Source organism: Balaenoptera borealis (assembly GCF_965194805.1).
Source record: "Balaenoptera borealis genome assembly, chromosome: 2".
Taxonomy (NCBI): Eukaryota; Metazoa; Chordata; class Mammalia; order Artiodactyla; family Balaenopteridae; genus Balaenoptera; species Balaenoptera borealis.
In genome coordinates, this window is record NC_138867.1 from 39,432,073 (window position 1) to 39,457,534 (window position 25,462).

At 36.1% G+C, this 25,462-nt stretch overlaps 1 protein-coding gene across 1 annotated transcript in view; it reads right to left on the reverse strand.

Moving 5' to 3' along the window:
* Positions 1 to 212: 212 nt before the first annotated feature.
* The window catches only part of HCN1 (hyperpolarization activated cyclic nucleotide gated potassium channel 1), a 364,692-nt gene continuing 339,442 nt past the window's right edge, over positions 213 to 25,462 (reverse strand). The window contains exons 7-8 of the mRNA XM_082382251.1: positions 6,129 to 6,293; positions 213 to 2,896 (exon numbers count right to left, since the gene is read on the reverse strand). Coding sequence (XP_082238377.1) covers positions 2,028 to 2,896; positions 6,129 to 6,293 — 1,034 coding nt within the window. The 3' untranslated portion in view covers positions 213 to 2,027. The remainder of the gene's footprint in view (positions 2,897 to 6,128; positions 6,294 to 25,462) is intronic.

Consider the following 25,462-nt stretch of genomic DNA (forward strand, 5'->3'; position numbering starts at 1 on the left):
TTTTCACACCGTCCCTGATGCGCCATCAGAGGTCACCAGCACATTCATGATAACATCACACTGACTAGCACGGTTGATTCCTTCCACACAAGCTGGGATCTGTTAGAAATTAAACACAACAACTCATTTTGATATTATAAGTATTATATCCATAAAAGGCATAACAGGCAGCATGGATCCATTTTAGAGTTTTTGCTTTTGTTTTTGTTTTTGTTTTTGTTTTCTGTCCTCAAGTCTATCTGGAGGCCCTGCCCCATTTAATGTGTAATCTTTGTTAAGTTCTTCTTAAATGTATCACCAGTATCAGAGATACGGAAGACTTCCACTTTAGGTCATTCTCTTAACTGGGGTTATTTACAGAAGTCGGTTATTAGGAATCTTCCAATTGTGTTCCTGTCATCACCACATTCGTGGGATGTGTTAGGCACAAATGCTTTCTAAGGGACTTCTTTGAGAAGAAGCAGATGTTCACAGATCATGAAAAGAGTCAAGGAAACAGACAAACAAGAAAAACGATGCTCACAGACATTCAGTTTGACCCCTGCTTGCTGTCACCATGTCTGTACTTTTTTCAGCACATATAAAATAACAAACCTCCCACCTAAGGGCTATGTTAGTCACCACATGTCTTAAGATTTACTAACCATTTAGTTACAATACACAAAGAGCGAAGTGTGTGTTCCCAAACAGATATGATGCTATAGTGTATTTATTTTTTTAAATTAACACCGCAGTAAACTACCAATTACAGTGAAGACACAGAACACACTGGCAACTCCAAATCAAGCTGTGGTTTACAAATCAGTATTTAAATGATGATAATAATAATAATATAATAACATTAAATGAAAGTGAAAACCTCACTTCTATACTTAAGTCAGAGATCCAAGTCAGCCTTATAGGAATTTTAAGATAGGCAATTAATGAATGGTTATACTTTTCCAGAAATGAGAAATACTGTAAGCCTTTCCCTACAATGACTGCTTTGAACGTATTTTTTTTTTTCCAAAAAGCATGCAGGGACTATTTTCAGATGCTTGATTATGGCAAGAAGGAAGAAAAGTAATGATCTTTGGTGTAAGACAAGCAATTTGTAGAATCGAGCATACAATTTTGCATAAAACATTGCAGGTTAAAATAATATTGTAGGTTTCAAGCCATTGCATTACAGTTGAGTAACTGTCACAATTAGGTTTTGTAAAATTTAAAACTCTAAGTTTTGAAGTGAAGCAATAAAACTAAGTTCTTAAACGATGACTTTTACCTTCACACAGCACAGAATAGCTATCTTTGTTTGGGTTGAAAAAGTTATTTACAACTAACATTGATTAAGTCTTGGTAAAAGTCCGATAACACATGAAGAGAAATATCCCCTCAGCTTTCTGAAAGATCAATGGACATGTTTGTGGTTAGAGACAGTCATAACAGTGGCAATGCTAGTCTCCTACCATGGCCAAGCATATGGTGTGTTCTTTAACCTAATTCAAAATTCAAAGCACCAAAATACAATTTAGATCTAGAAAAGGGACTTGCTATTTAATCCTCCGTAACTAATGATTAACAATTTAGATGCAGAGACACTGCTAATGAGAAGAGTTTTGATTGGTGCTGTTTAGTAGCTCAATTGAGTTGCCTTTTTAGAATCAGAGTTTTGTTTCCATTGAATCCAAGAACTCTTCATAAAATAGAGAAATACATATATCAAAGGAATTAAGTAAAAGTAGGTTAAAAATAAATAATCTTACAACAACATTTTAAATCCTTTAATGATTTAAAGAAAGGAAGACATAAAACACTGAATGCTAAACAAGTCTTTTGAACTTTTCTTGAGATTTTTAGATATAGATTTAATAGCATATGTGTATATATATATATATATATTTTACATTTTGCATGTAGGCCAGAGCTGTCTAAAATATCTCTTCATAGTAGGCTATAGGGATCTATCAGGAGATAGAATAAAATAAGATCTGAGAATATTCTCAGTTTATCAGAGTATTTCTTTCTGCTTTGACAATCAGCAGGGATCATAAATTTGAAGCAAATCGTGGCTTTTCTGTCTCTGGGTCTGTATGTAAGACTGAGGAAGACTCCCTCTGATGAGCGGCTGCTGGTGGAGGGGGTGCCGGTGGGACCCCTCGGCTCGGGGGGATGGCTCCCGATGACATCTGTCGGAACAGGGTGACCCGCTGGGGGACCGTGCCCCTGCTCCCTGGCTGCAGGCCCGAGCCGTGCACCGTGGTCACGGGCGGAGGGATGGACGCCAGGGACTCGCCCACAGTGGGATGCGGTCTGGAAATCAGGGTGGAAACCTCATGGGGCAGCGAGGGCTGCGAGGCCGAGAGGGGCCTGACTTCTCGGGTCAGGCTGGCGTTGTGAAGCGCCTGCGCGCTCTTGTGCACTTCGTTTTTCGGTGCGGAGCCGCCGCCGGGTGTCTGTGGAGCCTGGGGCTGCTGCTTGGTCTGCAGCGGCTGCGGTGCCTGCTGCTGAATGAGTGACAGCTGGGAAGCAGTGGGGGAGGCGTAGTGGAAAGTTCGAGTGGCTAGCGGGCTCTGAACGGGAGGGCTGCAGACCGCGGTGGTGTAGGAGCAGGGCGAGAGGATGGCCGACGGCTGGGGGGTCTGCGTGCTGGGGCTGGGGGAGTGCAGGTTGCCGTGAGACAGACTGGTCGCTGTATACACCGGCGGAGACTGTGTCCTCCCGCGAGAGGTCGGGGTGGTAGCTGAGGACGTGGAGTTCAGCGCTGTCATTTGAGGGTAACTGATGGGAGCGATTGCCTGCACCATCTCCCTGTCGTGTTTCACAATCTGCTTCAGGATCTCGTTCTCCTGATTGTTGAAAACGCCAGTGTTCAGATCCTTCTGGAACTTTTGCAGAAGAATTGAATTTTTCTTTCCTGTCAGCGAAAGGAAGATAGGCACTTAGAAAGTCTATAAGTGACTGATGACAATTCCAAGCGCGAGTGGCTCCTGCAAACAGAATGATGGCAGTGTTTCATAGAAGAGGCTTAAAAGCCAAGCACTCTCCTTTAGACACCAAATAGACACACGGCTCCTGTCTCTCACGCTTCCTGTACCTTTCTGGGAAATCTTACCTTCTACACGAGTCAAGTTGAAAAGTCTGTAATATGGCAAAAGCCATCTTTACAGAAGAAATGGAGAGATTTGCATGAGGGCTACCTTGGGAGAAGAAAGGGCATTTGGATCAGGATGGGCCTGAAATCAAGATTTCAGTTTAAAGCTTCTTTTTCAAGAAAGGACAATGGAATACATACTATGTGACAGGCACCCTACCCAAGGCTTTAGGCAGATTTATTTTATTTAATCCACAACTCTGCGGTAAGTGTGCTCATAATCCCACTTCACCCAAAAGGAGACTGGAACATAAGAAGGTTAAGAGTAATGCCCAAGAAAACATAGTCAATAAGTGACAGAGCTGGGACAGGAAACCAGTAGATCTGATCAGATTTACGACGGAATATGAAGCAGCCACATCTATATCACGTTGAGTGTTTGCTGGAAATGAAGTCTCCTGGGCCTCATCCACTTGCTGCACCAGATGCTGCCTTTTACTATGATCCCCTGGTAATTGTCACATGCAAGTTTGAGAAGCAAAGGCCTTTGCTTTTGACCAGTGCCCTACACCAGTGATTCTCTACTCTACCTGCATATTTTTGTCATCGCTAGAGATTTAAGAGTTACTTATTTCCATCTGCACCCTAACAATTAAATCAGAATAAACAGACATGGGTCCAGATTTTGGTACTTTAAAATACACTTTCCCCAGGGGATTCTTGTGTGCAGCCAGATTGAGAACTATTTCATAATCTTTCCTCTTCTGAGAGGTTGTTGTGAGGATCCAGGGGCATAATGTATGGCAAGCTCTCAGCTCATTCTAGAACCTCAGTAAGTACTACCTCTCCTTCTCGCTATTGTCTTTGGAGTGGTTTGCAATAAGGAGATATTCTCTGGCAAAATAACAATTAGCGCCAATTGTAGGTTGATGTAAGAGGGGAAAATCAGTGACTTTTTAATGGCATCATCACCTAGGTAAATATGGTAACTGAAAAGTAAATCAATTTGCCATATCACTAAATAAAGTATCACATCTAAACTAACAAGGAATATTTTCAAATGGAAATGTATGATATAATTTACTTGGCTGCTGGGAAAGGCAATCATTTTAAATGACTGCCAAAATGAATAGCTATCTCTCTCCTTACAGAATTGTCCTAATTTCCCAAAGAACAAAGACTTCTACGTTAGTAGAAAACATAAATGCTTACTTTGCATATTCCCTTAATTAACTATAATATATGCATTTATAAGCAATGGCCACAACACTGAGAAGGATAATATTTCTTTGTGATCATGTGAATAGTCAGCATTTCATAATCTAAGTATCTGGGACTTTGTGGAAAAATACTATCACTTTTAATGCACTGTTAGAATTTTGTGAAGATTAAAAATGCAAATACTGGTGCTCACTAGCAATTTTATTGCCTATATTATTGATTGCCAACCGTTTCATGCAAACTTTCTTATAAAAAATTAACTGTAATAAGTTAGATGAAAGTGATGCTCTATCAGATTAACAGAAATTCTCTATTGAAATATCCTGATTTTGATGCTTTTGCAAAATATGTTTAGCTGGCTTAGGAAAAAAACTCATATTTTTTCCTCTGGCTCTACCATGAACACTCACATACCACAAAGAGGGAAGTTATTTTCAAATTAAGTAAAGATGCTTTTAGGTATACTCACTTCTTTTATGGGCACTGTCTTCTGGACACTCCGTCCTGTTACATCTCTAAGTTATCAATAAGATTTTTAATATGTGTGCTGTGTCTAATGGTAATGTCCAAATACTACATTTACTTCTCCTAACCTAATTTCAGATCCTTATGCAGTCTGTTGTCCTACCAATATAGAAGAAAAGAAAGACGTAAAGTGCAGAAGAAAAGCTGACACAACCATACGTCAATCAAAAGTCCTTACCTTTAATAAAAATGAAGCAGTTGAAGTATCTCTTTGTTTACTTTCCAGTGATCCCAACCCCAATCTCCTTTGAGTTCATTGATTCCTTCATCCCTCCCTAACTCTCTTCAACAATATTCATTGTGTACTAGGTACTGTGAATGTAATAGTGAATTAGACATGATCTCTACATTCATAAAGCTTAGCATCTCTAGAGCAATTTAAATAATAAAAGCAGTGCTGTGATGGAGGAACTTCCCAGGAGTATGGGAGAACATCTCCAGGGTACTCAGACTACTAAGGGGGTGGAAGGTCAAAAAAGGTTTCTACAGGGAAGTGATGTTTGAACTGAGATATGAAGGCTAGTAGAGTTAAGCAGGGAAAGGGGACAGAGGAGGGTAGGGTGCGGGAGGAGATCTGGGTGTGGAAGATGAATGCATAACACCTTCTGACATCAGAATGTTCTAGCATATCTTGGGAAGTTAACAGCAAGCCAATCTGATCTAACTTTACTATGGCAATTATTCAAATCTTTAAGCTAGTGTAACTAGTAAGGTCTAACTTACATATTTTTATTTGAGAGCAGAGAAGATTTTAAGATAAGTTGATGTTTGCAAAGTAAAGCATCTATGTGGGCACTTCTATTAAGGCTTTTTCTGCTTGAGTCTGTATTACAAACATTTCAAGAAGTTTCTACTTAGACAATGAAAATGCACAAGTTTTCAATTCTTAATATAAGAATAAATGTAACGTTGATCCTTAAAAATGAAAAAAAACACCTTGTGATAAAATTTATTTTGTAATGTAGACTCATACTATTGCATTTTTAGTTCTATTTTAATGCTGTGTAGAATTTTTAATCATTGTTTTTTACCTTAAGATTCACATTGTTTTGGTATCACTGGTGAAATCAGATTGCGTGGCTAGCAAAAATAGAGATGAATAAACAAACCTAGAATACTTAGAAGAGAAAGTTAGATAGAGCCTCAGATCTTTCTAGAAATATGGCTAGAGCTAATTGCTATTTCTATATTTCTATGTTAATTAATAAGCAATCTATATACTAGCATTTGGGACTTATGATTGCAAATATGTATCAGCCCACTAGATTAAAACTGAATTGTGCACAAAGAAGAAAACTGAACAGAGTACCTATCCGGTCTAGTCGGTCAATGGCTACTGTCTCAAAGGCTCTTCTCATCATTGGATATTCCTCCAGGACCTCGTTGAAATTGTCCACAGAAAGCGAATAAAGACGACAATACGTATCAGCTCGAACACTGGCAGTGCGCCGTCCCTTGGTCAACAGGCAAATCTCTATAAAAACAAAGAAGAAAGATTTGTTTGGCAATTTTCTTTAAAAGGCCATTAAGACCTACCACAACTAAAAGAAAAAAGTCTCATGGTGTGAGAAACCAATGATTAGTAACATTTTCTATTTTATCAGGAAATCCCTTCTGATAATTAAAAGTGCCCAATTGCTAATACTCAATCTTAAAATATTCTTTTTTTTTTTAAACAATTGAGGCTTTTGGTTCAAAGGGAAGGCTGTAACAAAATTATCTTCTTCCAGCTCCCATTCCAATTCACCTGAAACAAAAATATGCGGAAAAAAGAATAATAAATCCAAAATGGAGTTGAAAACAGGAAGAGACTATTCTCAGATAGAAGTTCTTATGAATTCTGGAAGGCAGAGAGCAGATGGTATTATATAGACAGAAACCAAAGCGAGCCCAAAATCATTGGCTTAGAAAGCCTTATGATTAAGCAAAATTGAATCACAGGTTCAGATGTATGCATCATAGGAATGCTTTATGTAGTTCATATATTCCCAGTAAGATCAGTATAAAAATTATATTCCAAATGCACAGAGGGGCTTTTCATTTAAGTAATTTCTAAGGAAAATCTTTTGTTGAAATTTTGATTCCCAATATATGGTAAGCAAATATTTGCAAACTTGGATTTTCTTATTAGCTAGATAAATAAATGATAAAAGTGAAGATTTTCTATTTCATTTCCCAAAACTTATGTATTAAAATCCTATAGACTTTGCTTCTTTAAAAAATTTAAAATAATTGAGAAACTTTGCTTCAAAATAACCTATTTGAAAAAAGGAATGGGAGAAGTGTTTCTGAAATGCACTGTCTTCTAACAAAAGGAAATAAGAAAAATAATGATTGAAAGAGGCCTAAATTCACACTCCTCTGAACTTATTTAAAGAATTTCAGTTCATGTTGATAAACATAGCGAGTAAATTTTGTGGTAGGCATTATGTCCTTGATGTTAGGGCTGGAAACATGAATCAAACATCATATCTACTTCTGTATTACTTATATGCTGGTAGTAAAAAGAAAAACTTCATTTGAATTAAGATTTCATTTAAAATGTAAGCTGGTAAGAGCAATAATATAGAAGGCAGGCACTTTGGGAGTACTAAAGAAGTGCACCTGAACCAATCTGGCAATTGAGAGGATTTTAGGAAATGCCACCCAAGCCACCAATTATGTTGTTACTGTTCATGCTTGTAAACATTTCAAATTTAATAAACAATATTGTGGTGGGGCCAACATGGCAGAGTAGGAAGACCCTGAGCTCACCTCCTCCCATGGGTACACCAAGATTACAAATACATACAGAGCAACTATTGATGAGAATGATCTGAAGACTAGAAGAAAAGATTTTCTACAACTAAAGATATAAAGAAGGAACCACAACAAGAAGGGTAGAAGAGGCAGACACACTGTATAGTCAAGACCCGTTACCCTGGGTAGGTGACCGACAAATGGGAGGATAATCACTATTGCAGAGATTCCCCTTAGGGAGAGAGGGGTCTGAGCCCCACATTGGGCTCCTCAGCCTGCGGGTCCTGCACCAGGAAGATGACCCCCAGAAAGTCTGGCTTTAAGGCCAGTGGGGCTTGCATTCTTGAGAGCTGGAGGGTTGTAGGAAGTAGAGACTCTGCTCTTGAAGGGTGCACACAAAATCTTACACCCTCCAATACCCTGCGCAGAAACAGTAATTTGAAGGAGCCTGGGTCAGACCTACTTGCTGATCTTTTAGAGCCTCCTAGATTGGCAGGAGGCAACTGGGACACACCCTGAGGACACAGATGCTGGTGGCATCCATTTTTGGGAGCTCATTATACCCCAAGGACACTGATGCTGGCAAGCACCATTTTGGAATCCTCCCTCTACCCTATTAACACTGGAACCCAGCCCCATCCACCAGTGGGCCAGCGCCAGCCCTGGGACTCTCTGTGCCATGCTGCCCGCCATGCTGGGACCCAACCCACCCACCAGCAGCCAGCAGCCTCTGAACCAGCAGGAATCAAAGGTACATTAGATGATACAGAGGACTGGATCAGTAAATTGAAAGACAGAGTAGTAAAAATCACCCATCTGAACAGAAAAAAGGAAAAAAGGATTTTTTAAAAAAATTAGGATAGTTTAAGGGACCTCTGGGGCAACATTAAGCATACTAACATTTGCATTATTGGAGTCCCAGAAGGAGAAGAGAGAGGAAAAGGGGGCAGAGAACACATTTGAAGAAATAATAGCTGAAAAATTCCCTAACCTGTGAAAGGAAACAAACATCCAGGTCCAGGAAGCACAGAGAATCCCAAGGAGGATCAACCCAAGGAGGACCGCACCAAGACACATTATAATTAAAATGGCAAAAATTAACAATAAAGAGAGAATATTAAAAGCAGCAAAGTAAAAGCAACTAGTTACACACAAGGGAACTTTGCATAAGATCATCAGCTGAGTTTTCACCAAAAACTTCACAGGCCAGAAGGGAGTGGCATAATATGTTTAAAGTGATGAAAGGAAGAAACCTACAACCAAGAATACTCTACCCAGCAAAGCTATCATTCAGATTGGAAAGAGAGATAGAGATTTTTACAAACAAGAAAAAGCTGAAAGAGTTCAGTACCACAACCAGTTTTACAAGAAATGTTAAAGGTATTTCTCTAAGCAAAAAAGAAAAGGACAGAAATAGAAATATGAAAGTTATAAAAGAACAAATCTCATTGGTAAAGGCAAATATACATTAAAGGTAGTAGCCCAACCAAACATAAATCTAGTAGAAAGGTTAAAAGAGTTGTGCACCTAGAACTAACATAGTGTTGTAGGTTAATTGTACTTCAATTATTAAAAAAAAATATGTAGACACTGGGAGGAAATGCATCAGAATGCTAATGGTAGTTATTTCTGGGGGATGGGGATTATGGGTGATTGTTCTTTTTTACTTCATGCTTTTACGTAATTCTAGTTGTCTGCAATGAACATTCATTACTTGCAAAATTAGAAAGAAAACAATAAATGTGATTAAAAATGAAAAAATAATATTGTGGACTGTTCATGTTTGAGTGCATGTTTGTGTGTGTGTGTATTTGTGTGTGTGTGTACCTTTGGTGTGTGTAGGAAGATAAATCTCTATTGGTCAGTGTTTAAGCATAAAGCATATTATCATATGATGGAATTTGTCAGCTACTCTAATTAAAAAAAAATGTAATAAAAGTATTTTCAACACTACCCCAAAATTAAACTCCTGTGTCACTATAGTACTAATGCCATATTATATAACTTATGATTGCTAAATTATGTCAACCATACTGATGAGAAATGTTTTTATTGCTAAGTGTTGCTTTCAAATCTGTACAAGTTGTCATATAGAATGGTTATAAGCCTCATGGAAAATAATCCAATGATACATAACAAAGATCTTAAAATATGTATATATTTTAAAGTATATATCCATATACTTTACCCAGAAATTTCACTTGACAATCTAGCCTAAGGAAATAGTCTGTAATCAGAACCATGTTATTTACAGGTGATATACATTATGTATTTATGTATGCATCTGAAAATACGGGAATGCCTTAAATGAATAATAAGTCAAGATTCATAATCAACTATGTGACAATTACTAAAAGTAAAGTTTTTAAAGTCTATGTATTAATATTAATAGTAGAATGGTCATGAAAGTTTAACAGAGAAAAGCAGGATACAAGGTTTTAATTATAGCATGATAAAAATGATCACATATAGTATGAAAAAAATGACAATAAAATCTACCAATATGCACTGCTCTCATTGAAAAATATTCCTTTATGTAGATATACTGTTTACATTTTTTTTCAACTTTCCTTTATCTAAATTATTTTTATTTGCGGATATATAACTTTTATTTTTTTAAAGTTACTTTAAAATTAATATCTAAGTGCACAGAAGAGGAAAAAAACCCAAGATATGAAGGAATATAAACAAACCTAAAAATAGTGATTACTAGTGTAGGAGATTTCCTCAACTTTACCTTTCATCGCTTTTAATGTACTTTTAATTTGGCACTTATATTTTTAATTTACAAATGCTTTCCATTTTCCTATATTTGTTGCTTTCTCATTGTATCGTTCTCTTTTGTTGTGGATGTAATATCCTCTATCTTCTGGTAGTTGCTAAAGAGACCTGGTTTTGAATAATGAATATATGCTACAACATGGATGAACCTCGGAATGTTTCACAAACACAGTGAAAGAAGCAACACGTGACAGTTCATACAGTACATGCTTCCACTGATGTAAATAATCCCGAAAAGGGAAATCTATAGTGACAGATAACATAGTAGTGGTTGCTTGGGGAAGTGGGTGGAAAAGGAGATTAACAGTAAGTGGGCAGGAGGAATCTTATTGGGGTGATGAAAACCTAAACCTGTTTGGTTTGGCTTTCATAGCGTTGGTTTCATAATTTGGGAAATTTCTAAAAAGATTGAATTGTACACTTTGAATTATATATACATGTTGCCATAACACTGTAAAATGGAAACAACAAGAAGTTTTGTCTTTATATTTTATCTTTATTATATTTTATGTTTTAGTTTCTGTTGTGTTTTCTGAGTTCTTTCTCTTTACTCTGGAATCATTGTTTCTGTCTCTGTGTCTAGATCTTTCCCTCGTATGTTGAATGTGTTCTTCAAGTTACCTGTTGATGTCCGTTTCTATTGAGGATGAAACCTCTAGTGATGTGGCAGCATTCATTGACCTGCAGTTTCTCTTCAGGGTGAACAGGTGGGAAGTTTATCCTCATATTTCCCTAAATGCCAGAACGAGGAGGGCTGTACTCCAAGGTTACCAACATCTCTCTTAATTGTTCTAGTTATCTGCCTTGTTCAATTACTTTAGAGAAGAACCACTTGCTTTTTTCTCTCCTCAGGATAATAAATGCTTGCTTACAGGCTGTTCTGCAATGTCGAGGGAGGGACAGAGAGTCCACTGTACCACACAGAGACCTTCCCTAAGTCACTGTTTCCCCTCACTTTTCAGTTGGCCCCCTGTCATCACACTCTCTTAGCTAGCAGTTTTTCTGGAGTTTTGCCAGGAGCTTTGCTCTCTTCTTGGTCATAGCCCTCAGCATTATATTCCAAGTTCCCTCTACTTTTCCTTCAAGTTTCATCAGTAACAACCAGCATAATTTAAAAAAATTGTCTTAAACAACAGAAATTTATTTTCTCACATTTCTGGAGCCTGGAGGTCCAAAATCAGGGTGACAGTATGGTTGGGTTCTGGTGAGAGCTCTCTTCCTGGCTTGCAGATGGCCAAATTCTCACTGTATCCTGACATGGCAGAGAGAGCCCCCATCTCTCCCTTTAAGAACACTGTCACTAATCCCATCAGGAAGTTCCCACCCCACTCAATTAGATGAGTTATTAGTCACCTCATCTAATTCAACTACCTAAGGCTCCACTTCCAAATACCACCACGTTGGGGATTAGGGATTCAACTTATTGAATTTGGGAGAGACAAGGACATCCAGTCCATAACACCACTTCTCTTGTCTTGAAATACTATTTATGTCCCTCTTGCTCTTTAAAAAAAACTAAGCTAAGAAACAAAAAACAAAAAAACAGCTTTATTGAGGTATAATTGATATACCAAAAATCTGCACATATTTAATGTATACAGTTTGATGAGTTTGGACATCTCCACGTACCTCTGAAACCATCAGCATATCCGTCACTTCCAAAAGTTTTCTTAACTGCATGTTACAGAATACCTGAATAATACTGGCTTACCAATAAAATAACTTAATTATAAAAATCTGGGAGGCAGGGCTAGTGTGGATTTAGTATCTCAGTGATGCTGAGGCACTGTGCCGGCATGACTTTACTTTCTTGGCCAACCTCTCATGATCACAAGTTGAAAGCAGCAACTACAAGAATTTACATCCTCATACAGTGTCCACAGAGAGGGAAAGACTTCCTTCCCACATTTCTTTCTTTTTACTGTGAAAGCAAAACTTCACAGTATTCCTTTACTACTTTTAATTTGGTCTCTGGAAAGGGAAGAGATAAAGACATGTATTGAGGATCATCTTATGTAAAGAAATGGATTTGTATTTACTTTTCTGTATGCTTAAAAATTATTCGAATACTTTTTACAACGAGCCTGTATTTATATATTACTTTTGTACTTTAAAAAATAAATTTAAAAATTAGAAAAAATACAGCTACTCTCAATACTTATAGTCATTTTGGAGATATAGTAAAAATAGATTTATTTCAGCATAGATATAAATATATTCATGTTTTCTCTAAATTATTCTTTGCAAATGATTTTCTGGTTTCTATTGTCTGGAGTCCTCATATAATGGATATACAATATATGTAGCTAAATGGAGTAGATGGACGTGTGTTACATGGTATAGGTCCCCATAATTAACTGATGAATCAGTTAAATACTGCCTTCGGTATGAGAAGAAATCTTCCTAGAGGATGGTGCTTAAATAATATTTTAGGCCTATATAAAAAAAAATGAGTACATGTTTTAAGAGAAAACTTCAGAGGTGTTATTGTCCAGCAAATCTTACTTCTTCATTCAATTCTATTTAAAATACAACGTACTTATGTAATTCTTTACCTTTTGTGATTTTTTGAATGAAAACTGATATTTCAATTTGGTTGATTTCTTGCCAACTAATGAAGTAGAATGCTATTTTGGTGATTTTCTGCAGCAGTGATGGTTACCTGCTGATTCTGCTACCTTAACATACGTCCAATTTCTTAGGTTATTTTAGAGATTATTTTTTTCTTTTTTGGTGTAGTATAAAGAGTATTGGCCTGGGATTAGGAGTCTGGTGTTATAGCCTCAGACTGATTGATCTTGATTGTGAAGATTTGGACAAATACTTATATTCTCTGGACCTTCATCTATTTATCTGTAAAATGTAAAATTCAATTATATCCCTAGAGTTTTATCAACATTTAATCCATAACTTCAGACTTCAGTCATATTTTATATCTAAAGTTCCACTGATTTTTATATCTTTAGTGCTTCCATGGCATCTGGTAGGTGCTTAATGTTTGCTGAAATGAATCATTGAACCAAATAGCAACATGTTTTACAAAATGAGTTTCAATCACCCGTGGAAAAACTAAGGGCTAAATATAGATTTTCACCAGCGAAGTCCTTTCAGAAGTTATCTAGAGAGCTGTGTTCATTCCCAACATAAAACTCTTCAGCCTTTATCTCTCAGCATCTCTTTGATAATTTCTTAGTGAGAAACAGATCAAATGAGGGTATATTCATGAGGGTATATTCTAGAAATAGTCACTGGTCAGTGTGAAAAACAATTTAAATAGTCCTTTCTTCTTTTAATGCCTCCATACTCTTTGTTTCCACCATGAAGAGAAATAAACAATGCCACACACTTAGCAATGAGAAAAAGTAAACCTGATCATAAAAGAATCTTAGATTTCATGAATTGAATTTCCAGATTCCATATGAATAGAGTAGGTGTTTCTTTGTAAATTAATTTTCTCTTGATAATAAGTTATTTTGGGGATCTACTTATTGAGTGAAGGGAATCCTGTGTTAGGTGTTACAGATTGAGTGTTTGTGTATTTACTTTGTGTGTGTGTGTGTGTGTGTGTGTGTATAAAAGACAGAGAGAGAAAAACCAGTTTAGTCATTTGTATCTCATAGTATCCTTTGGGTTCCTTAGGAATTGTGTAGATATTAGTTCATCACTATTTTTAATTTCCTGTATTGCGTTTTCTACTTGTTTCCTAACTATTGACTTTATCTCCCTAGCTAGTTTAAGACATTTTAAAGACAACAACCATACAGGAACATTATTTTATCCCTCACAGTGCCTGCTGCCTTGGGTTCTTAGCCCAGAGAAATTGTTTTAAAATGCTGATGAGTACATCAACGAGAGTGGACAAACCCCAGATTGACACTAAATTCTAGTCTTAAATTTTAAGACGGCGTAACAATGGCTCCCCTGCTGAGTATCTTCTCTTTGTAACAGAACTTGCCGAACACTTTAAGCACCTTCTTTAAGCAGCACAATATATCTTTGAGGTTTTTGTGCAATGTATATAAGGAAGAAAGTATCTAGAAGGTTTGGTAATGTTTTCTTCAAGGTGGATACATTATTACTCACTACCTAGAAAATTAACTTGCTTTTGGGTGCTCAGATTGACTTCTCAAGGAAAATAAAATAAAATATAAAATGAAATAAAATTGAACTCCCAAAGAACAAGCTGAGTGCAGCTTACAGATATAACCTTTTTAAAACAGAGTCTTCTGGCATATTTTCTAGACTCTGTTGCTTGTTTCAATCTTTCTGCCTTTTTTTCCTTGTTTGTCTACTCTCTGAGAACTCAACTAGGAATTTCCTAGTGGTGTAATCACTGCTTTAAAAATCTTAATACAAATTTACTTGGAAATATATCCTTTCATCTGGATACAAATTTCTAAATGATAATTAAGTGCACAAGTAATGGGAACTTGGCATATTAATTTTATTTCTGCATTATTCTCCTGTTTTTCTCTACAAGATAAGTTATTTTTTTTACAGGTTAAGTTATTTCACTTACCCAAGAGGGAAACAGAGAGTAATGCATACCATCACAGGAGTATTATAAATCTCTGTTTCCATTTTTCAGCATCATAAGAAATGTGTCCTGGGAGATTAAATTTGGCCTACCACACACTATATATATACTTTTAATAATCCTTAGGGTATGAGATATATCAACCACCCAATGCTATTTTTGCTGACATTAGTTAACCCTGATTATAAATATTTCAGTCCACCTGACATTACCGTCACCTATATAAACAGTCATTTTATAAGGTAGGGCAAATGGCCTCAAGAATTTTGCAATTCAGAAATATTTCTCTGACCTCTAAAACAGAGCTTGATATTGCAGTAACGCAGAGTTAATCGTGAACTTATGACAGAAATTTGTAAGGTAATGAAAGTGTTTAAACCTGAGTTTCCAGAATTTATGGGAAAATTTGTGCTCGGCTGCTCATAGTAACCTAAGCAAGAGCGGCTTCCTTCTTTTGTACCCGATATGATGAACTAAAAGTAATTCTCTGCTGTGCATTAAAATACTAATTTCCTAGAAATTATTTGGGTTTCTAATCCAGTGCCTCATAATAATGTGCAAGAGGAAATATCACTTTTTAGTTTTCTATTTGTATTTGTAATCTTTCCATATTTATATTAGTGAACTAGTAAAATATCACCTCTTATGGCATGGTGAGGTAACATTTGGCTTAAAGCAATTTGTATATCAAACTTGGCTGGTAGAAGAAGCACTTTAAGTGTCAAATGGATCTAAATAAGGATCTAAAGAAATTTAGAGTAGGATAAAACATAAAAGAGATGTAAATTTTGTAGTATTGATATTTGATGTATTTTGAAACATTTCACATTTTTAAAATAATTTTCTGAGAGATTAGATATAACATATTTCCAAATACAGATATTGTATTTAGTATATTATATATAGATAGATTTTATAGCATGACAGCTATTCTAATAAACAGAAAACCCAATTCTGCTTTTTTTTCTAAATATCTAACTGAATATTTCAATTCCCAGAGAAACAGTGGTACTTGCACTATTATTAGTGTCCTCTGCTGCAGCTTATGCTGTTATTTATGATTATTTATTCGTTTAAAGTTATTATCTTGTCAAACTAATCTTAGCTCTCCCCATATGTTTGGTCAATTTATTTCTCTTAAAACACAAGATTAGGGTGGTCACCTGGGGCTCTGAGTATTGACTCTAGTAGTAGTGCAACTACTAGTAGTAGTAGTGCAACTAGTAGTGCAACTTATGCACTGGCAAAATTGTTATGAGGTTTACCTAAAAAAGTGCCAATAAAGTGCCCGGTACAAGCCTAGTACAGTACGGACACTCTCACAACATGAGTTCCTTTTTCCCTTATGTTTCTACTCCTTTCTCTGTATTTTTTCCTGTGATTTTGGCTCTACCTGCTAGAACCAAGGAAAAAGTAATGCTTCATAGATCAAGTAACCTTCCAAATTTGTGAAATATAACAACCATCTCCCACATCCTCCACCCTCTCATAAACAATTTGTTTATAAACTAACCATCCCAATTCTTTAGACTTGTCTCAAGTAAGATGGCTTCACACCGATGGACACCTTTTCTTAGTTCACCAAAATTCATCTTTGTGCCTCTACTCTACTTTGATCATCTTGCATCTTAGCTTCTACAGCACATTATTACACTTATTTGTCTATATGATATTTCTCGATGCTAAACTATAAGGTATTCAATGAAAAGTACAACAATCACATCTGCAATGTCTAGCCCTTACCATAGATTTAGTCACACAATATCACTTGGTTCACGGAACAAGGAATGAATGAGTCAATCAACTGATGAGAAGCAGAAAGACTTACACCGGATTGGAAACATTCTTCATAAAACAAGGTGCTCACATTTGAACACAACATCCCAAATAGCCAGATCTTTTTGAGGAGCATTGGTCCTATTCACCAGATGTTACGTCGCGCTTATCTTTTATCTGGTTCCTATTGATTACAAACACTTTTAGGACATGACTGTTCCATTCTGTTGGATATGTGGAGGTTTCTATTAAGGTTTATACTTTTCACTCCTTAACCTCTCTCCCCTTCCCCTTCCTTAGGATGTCTGTGTCTTTAAATTCCTTTGTGACCCCTTCAACTACCTAATGTCTGCATAAAATCAGCTTCACACAATACTATTTATAAACTGATATCTACTATACATTTATACTACTTGTCATTGGCAAATTACGATACTTTATGGACTATCACAGTGATTTTCAGAATATCTATGGGGTAGATAAGAAACAATTACTGCTAGCCCCATGTTAGCCCACATGATATACAGAAGATTAAAGGGGATGTGTTATGTGATTGGAACAAAAATCACATAAAAATATCAAAGCTAATAACCGCATAGCACAGGGAGATCAGCTCGGTGCCTTGTGACCACCTAGAGGGGTGGGATAGGGAGGGTGGGAGGGAGGGAGACACAAGAGGGAAAAGATATGGGAACATATGTGTATGTATAACTGATTTACTTTGTTATAAAGCAGAAACTAACACACCATTGTAAATCAATTATACTCCAATAAAGATGTTAAAAAAAAAAGAAAGAAAGGATACCCAACAATTAAAAAAAAAAAAAATCAAAGCTAAGAAGAGTAAGACCACAGTTTTCCTGCTTCTCTCCATCTTTAAAAATCTACCAGACCACTCCAAATCTTTCCTTTTGATTTTAAACCTACCAGCACTCAACTCTTTAAAAGTTAATCAAACACCTTGAATTATAAATGCCTTTAAAAAGCAGCCAGCTTTTTAAAAATTCATCAAATGATTTCGGCTCTTAGATACCTCAGGTGTGTTTTCTGAAGTAATATCTTGACAGCTCTGTTTTCCTATGTGGTTTAACATAAAATTTAAAAAAAGTATAGCAGGAATAATAGTCTAAATAGAAAATATATTCACTAGATAATTATGAGGTGAGTCTACTACAGCAAAAATGTTGTTTGTCTCCAAATTTGCCCCCGGTTCTCTCTCTTTATTCTCTTTTTCACACAACACACATACACACGTGGATGATAAAATAGAGATTTAAATACACATTTTCGTGGCTTATTGAATGTAAAAGTCAATGGTCAACTGATTCAGACTGGATTCTTTAGTGCAGTGTTTCCCACATTTTAATACGCATAAGATCACTTTATGCACATTAGTGTCTTGCTGAAAAGTAGATTAGGATTTAGTAAGTCTGGAGTGGGGCCTAAGATTGCATTTCTAACAAGTTCTTAGGTAATGCCAATGATGGACTTTTTTTGGAAATGAATTCTTATAGCTGTCAAATTTGCATCTAAAATAGGGTTCTTAGTTTAAGATAAGTTGGGAAAAGGTGACAAAAAGAAATGGAATTTAAGGGATAGCATAAATTCAAGTCAATGAATGATTTCCTCGTACCAGCACGTTGGAGGAAACTATGGGAAATATAAAAGAAATGAAAGATACTGATCCTGACTCAAAGCTTTTATAATTAATTAGAAATTCAAGTACAATATATAACAAAAGCTTGAGAATAATTCCAAAGCTAAATCGTTTGCTAGTGACTTTAAAGTTTATAAAAATCTAAAAATCCAGTTCTGTACAACTTTGGTGGCATTAAAGGCCTTAGGCTCTGAAAGAAGTGTAGAAATTGCACTGCTTAGACCATGAGGATGGAGAGGACAGGAAAAAAAGGAAGGGGGGGGTGGGGAAACAAAGGACATTAGAATGAAATAATCATGAGCACAGGTTAAGAGAACAGTTTATAAGGAGGTTTTCATGGAATTGCAAAAACAGCAGCTTCACAGGATTGTAGGATTTTGATTAGGCATAGAGAATATTCCTCCAAAGATAAGAAGTTGGGTCTCAATCCACAATGGTATTGCAGTGCTCTTAAGGAAGAAATTTGTTTATAAAATATTGTCTTAGGAAAGGAGATTATATGAAGTAGAGAGGGGAGTTCTAACTCTCTAGATATCATGCCAAGTATGGGAAAGACACTCAACCTCTTTTTCTCTTGAAGGCAAATGTATTCTCTTTCAAATCTTTTGTTTTATGACACAAGAATATTAATTTATAATTGGCTTGTAAAAGGAACTAAGAGGGAGGTTCTTACCAGTTAAAATAAAGAGTTGTAAAGAAGTTTTGATAATAATTTGGGATATGAGGTGATGGGAATTTGCCTGAAATAAAGCTATAGCACCCAGAAATGATCTCTTCCAAGAATTCCTGTGAAAAGAAGCTTCAAAAGAGCTTGAAAGGTGATGAGGCATCCACAATTTTGAACCTAGATGTAAAGGAAAACCACTAATGGGTAACTGTGCTGTGAGTGAAGATAAGATGAAAGGTTGTTTTGGGAAAAAATCAAGCAAACCTTTGGCATCCAGAGAAGATCACGCAAAACTTTGGCATCCAAAGAAAATTTCATTCCGCAGAAATCTACCTGACATTAAGCCAGTAGCTCGTGTCTATCAAATTGGTTAGAAGCAGTATTTATTTGTGTGTACAAGTTTGTAAACTTTTATCATATGACTCTGAATATCTGTGATAACTGATTCCAAGATTGATGCCTATCTCAGAAACAGTCATCTGTAACCTGGTCAGCAGCCCATGGGATGGCCTGGCTGGAGAACTCTTCTCGATGGGGATGCTTTATATTGGATTGTGACTAATAGGCCTAATTATACCTTCTCGTGGGGAGACTGAAAGTAAGGTATGAACAGCCAGAAAAGCCAGAGAGTGCCTAAGTTACGGGACTGGTGTATCCCTAAAGTGGTTCTTGGACCTCAGGAATCACTGCGTTTCCTAAGGGGCATTCCTGCTTACCACAAAGTTGGCCTCTGACTGTCCTGAGGTGGTGTGCTGTGCTTCCTTTCTTCATGTGCTCCCTTACAATAGACTCTGTCGCCTCAGCTGACCTGAGCTTGACTCTGTGCCTTTCAGCTCAAAAGCACCTCACCATCCACGACCTCCTTCTAGATGTTCACAGCCGTCCATTTTATTAAAATCCTCTACCTTTTCTTTTCTTTCCCACTCTTGAGAGACTGCAGTGAGTTCTTCATCCACAGAGAGGCCTTGAAGTGAGTTGAAAACTAATATCCTACCGATGGAGTTTTCATTTTCTACTTCTGAGTGATCCAAAGTATCAGAAGAGAGGTCAGCTGGAAATCTCTTTTTGTGCAAGATAATAGCAACAATTTATTAGGCAAAAAAGCAATCCTACTAACATCTCCCCTCCAAAAAAACCGAAAAACAAACCAAAAAAACAAGCCAGGCACATTCAAAAATTAATCCTAACAAAAGCAAATATCTGTTTATCTCTTCTCACCCCAAGAAACATTACTCTATGTGACAACAAATGAGCAAATTTAAGGTAATAATTACAATCATAAAAATGACACTGAAGTTTTGAATTTAAAAGTTTGTGTGTAGGTTCAAGTGTGTACTGAAATAATCTGTGTCAGTAATTAGTTGGTTTAGTTAGCAGCATGTATTAGTTGACAGGGGTAGAATGCATTAAAGGGATAATAATAGTAAGTAAAGTATGTTTTATTGAATGTTTTTACCTATATTATCTTATTCAGAATGAGTTAAATTTGGAAGAAAGGCTAGTTTTAAAATGAGAGGTTATATCAGGAGTCCTTCAGGCAAATCCAACCATGATGTTTTTTTGCTACTGAGTTACAAACTTAAAGGTTTGTAAAACAGTAAATAAATAAAAAGACAAATATGTGACAGAGAACACACATGGCCCACAAAGCCTTAAATATTTACAATCTGGCTCTTTTCAGAAAAGGTTTGTCAACTCCTAGGTTAAATAGATTGTTTTCCATTCTACATAGATGACCTTTACTATATCTTAACTTAGTCAAATAACAAAATCTGGATGGAGTAGAAATCAGTGGGCTAAAGATGCATGAATCATGTTTTAGCTTGTTATTTTAAGCAAAGTGAACTGAAGAATTAGGTCAAATGCCCCAACAGTTTACCTGAACTACGTTTTAAAAAATTCCTCCCTGACCTACTTGGTCAGTATGATAAATGGACACCAGGACACTCTTCCACCAGAGATGGTCTGGCTCTCATCCTGGAGAAAAGCTTTATAAGCCTAACTGAGATGTGATTCCATCCTTTTCAAACCATATCCAATAAAAGCTTCACTTAACCAGATATTCAGTCAACCAGTATTTTCTTCTCAGGTTTGTGGAGAAGTTTGGGGTAGAGGGAACACATCTAAAAAGTTAAAAGATACAAAAAGGGCTAATTTTTTCTTAATATTTTGATTGTTAAGGTTTTTATTTTGGAATATTTTAAATATATAAAAGAGAAGAATAGTATAATAGTATACTATTAAATACTAGTAGGATAGTATAATATCATAGTCTAATAAACTTGTATAGTAGTGTAAATAATAACAGTAAAATAAATCCCCATATGTTCATCACCCAGCTTAAATAATTACTGACTCATAGCTAAACCTGCTTCACTGATATCTCACATATTTCCCATCTCCTTTATTATTTTGAAGTAAATTGCAAATATATTAATTCAACTGCAAAATTTCCATATGCATTACTAACATATAATCCTTCAATAAAAATCACATAAAAGTTAACAATAATTTCTTAATATTATCAAGCAATCAATTAGTGTTCAAATTTCTAAACAAGAAGAAATTTTGTATGGAGGCAATTTCCATATCATGTCACAACTCTCTCCCCTTCCTAGAGGAGCCTAAACAGAAATGTATCCTAGAACCTATACACTTAAAATAATTAAAAATACGTTTTGTAAGATGAAAGATATGCAATCCATTATAATACCATACCAGCACAAAAAAAGTACATTCATGTGTTTCAAAAAAAGGATATTAACCTATTTTAAAAGAATATCAATTGAAAACAAAGGGATTTTGTTGCTGTTGAACACGAGTAAAATATAACTAAAATACCTTATGCCTGGAATGTTGACTTATCAAGGTATATCCTTATTTACTATTTTTTTGCATCATCATTACGATCATTAGCAGAAATCCATAAACAGAAGGATGGATGACAGTTGAAAATTCAGAGGTCATGTGAGAATGAAGGAAGAGCTGAAACGATCTCAGGAGAAAAAACAAATGCAAGAAACCTAGTTCTGCTTGTTATCGGAGTTGTATTTAGTATTGGACCTGTGTTCTAATATTATAATCAAACTGAATGAGAGTCTTTAGACCAGGGTTTCAGGGTTTCTCGGGTTTCTTCGTCCCTACTGGCATTTGGATCTGGATAATTATTTGACGTCGGGAGTTGTCCTCTGTGTTGTAAAATGTTTCCCTGAATCCCTGGTCTCTGTCTACCAGATGCCAGTAGCAAACCAATTACACTAGAAGCACCATTACTACTGGATTGACAGTAGTGCTGATGAGAACATAATTTTGGTCTCACATCTCCATAAACCCTGCTCTAAAAATCTAAGGTGGCAAAACACTGTTGCTTTGTGTCTCTGTACAACTTTTACATCATCTCTACAACAGAAACTTAAAATTATGTTTTAGATATCAAAGTATTCATAATTAAACTCTTTGGGACATTTGCTTTCGTTATGCCATCTTTTTTGTATAATTTTGGAACACTGTAAAGGGAATGCTAATCACTTTGTTAATGAGAGAAAGCTATTTAAACACATTAAAAGTGCTTTTTTGAAAGCTCCATCGATTTTCTTTTCCCATTCAAGTCTCCAGTAACTCCAGTTGGTTTACTAGTTTAGTTAAACAGGATAAAAGAAATCTGCTAAAGAGTCCATGACATTTAGATACAGAAAAAAAAAATAAGAAAAAGGATAATAAAATTTATATTAGTGTCAATAAATAGTAACCAATGTGCTAACTGTTTATTGCAGATAAAGTTTGATTAAGTTGGGGCTTTGTGACAGGGTGTGGGGATACAAAAGCATTTTAAGATATGCAAACAAAGAATAGAGGGAAGCTCTATTATGTGCACACAGCTCACATATGAAGGTGTTTCTTTACTGTTGGGATGCCTGGTTAAATTTTATAGTATTTTCTCTGATATAAAAGCAGAAACTTTTTTTTTGGTAGGGAAAAATGAATGAAATATGTCCACTATGTACCATGTAGCACTATCATATAATACCACGAGCAAGAGCCCCAGCAAATTGCTTATTGTCATGGTGATGACTGATTCCATGGAGTAGATGGGTGGGTAATCTGTGTTAGCCCAGTTAAAAAAGGTGCAGTGTTGGTGCAATATCTGTCCATGGAAAGCCCTGACCCAGAAACTGGTTTTTTGTTGTTGTTGTTCTCAATGCATTTACAACTATCTGGAATTATCTTACTTAACTATTTCCCATTTTTATTGTCTGTCTCCTTTGATGAGAATGTGAGCTGCAGGAAAGCAGGCTATTGTTTCTCTTCGTCACTACTGTATTGTCATTACCTACAATAGTAACTGACACTTTGCAGATGTTCAAAACATATTTGTTGAGGAAATAATTAATAATTTCATGAATGAAGTGGTTATGATATATTTAGATATTATGGACCAGTAACATTAAGAATTGTTTAATTAGGATGAAGAAATTGTCAGTATATGTTTTTTTCTAGGTTTGGACACAGATTAAAAAACAAGAAAAATCAATAAAATAATCATCCACCCAATCACCATCAGTGCATAAAAGAAAAAATATTTTAACAAAGAAATAGCGAGAGTAATTTCAAAATAAAAAATAAGCACAGAATAAAGGACAGGACAGTTAAATAAACTCATCTTTAAAGGATAACTCACTCCATTGTTATTATATTACTTATTTCATCACAGACCAGTGATGTACGAGCTTGTCCACTGGGCTTTAGGGAAACAGCTACAAAAAGTGGCTTTCCATCAAGAAACATGGAGATGAAATGAAAAACTATTAATTGTTATTTTTATCACGAGCACGTACGTTTCTTCTGAGCCCCAAACTACTAAGTTAGTCTAACCAAAAAATGTCAAAATATATATATGGTAAAGAGTGCTCGGTAATTGGTTTTAGGGTCAGAGGTTTGTCTTTATTCTTCTTGTTCTCATTGCCAAAGCCCCTTTTGCTGAATAACTTTCCCTAAGGTCTGGTACATCGTCTCAGCTCCCTTCATTCTCCTACATAAAGGTTTAATGATGGCCTGTATCTTCCCACAATAGGAATAAATTGTCTTTTCCTCTGCAGAGACAGAGGCATTCTATCAAAAGTGTTTTCATAGCCTAATTGACAATTAGCATATTAGAGAGCATAACTGGATAGGGACCTCTGTTCCCTCTCTCCTATTACATAACTTCAGAATTTTATATGAGAATTCTGACTGTTGTAAAGTTCAGGTATAGACTTGGCCTTTTTGAGAACAGAAACTTCTAGTAATATATAGAATAGTTATGGAAAAAAAGATAGTGTCATAAACGTGGATCCAGAAACTCGCGAGAGGTGGATAAGGAAACTGAATTGTATCCCTAATGATAGGTACATCAAAAGCTTCTTTTGTTTTCCCTGTCAGTAGCTCAGAGCACTTCCTATGGGAACTAGGTTGTTCTAATATTAGGGGGAGGAGGAGAGACTTTTTCAGCTAGGGCTTCTAATCTAAACCATACAACACAGAAAATCATTTCAGTGACTATTTTATTAATTCTCACAAGGATGGTACATAAGTAGTACCATTCTAGATACATAAGTGCTAAGTTAATTCATTTCTTGTGATACACGATTTAAGACAATAGGGCTTGATTCTGTCTAGGCTCTGGTTCAGAAGGGCTGGAGAGTAGTAGACTAAATTGGGAGAGGAGTTAATAAGTTACAATAAGTTGGAATAGGAACAGAGATACACTTATAATTTTGTGAGAATTCCTCATGTTTATCAGGCTGGTGATCATCTTTTCTGCTCTCATGTTAGTCGCAGCTTTCAGAAGGGAAATTAATTTTCCTAATTTATTGTGAACCAGGTTCATTAATCTTTATTACGTGATTTCAGGCCCCTGGCACTGCAAACAGACTATTGATCCTCCTGGACATTTACAAGCTGCTTGTTCCACAGGCATTCATTCATCAACTCAACACACAGATATTGGGCAAACACGTGTATTAAACAGCTGCAAACATGGCAGATGTGGCTGATATACTATATGATGCATTCTTAGAATGTGTAGTCTACCAAGCCCAAAACGCAACTCATCTCTTATTTCCTCTCACTGTAACCTTGCAAACCTGCTTTATCTATACTCACTGTCATGGCAAATGACATCACATCCACCCAGTCATCCAAACCAAAAATATGCTACCATTTGTGAATCCTCCCTTTCTCTCATTCTCCATAAAAAGCAGGACTGCAAGTTCCCCTGATTCTTTTTCTTTAGTATCTTTCCTAATCCTCTGCTGAAGATTAATTTAAATCTTCATAACTTCTTGACTGGGTTATTTTAAGACCTTTCTAACTATCTATTTACTTGTGCAAGTGCCTTCCTCTATGAGGATACTTATTCCCAAACGCAAATTTGACCATTCCAGTCCTCGTCTTAAAGGGCTTCGATCCTTGTCCATTGCCTGTAGGATGAAATCCTAATTTCTTGCA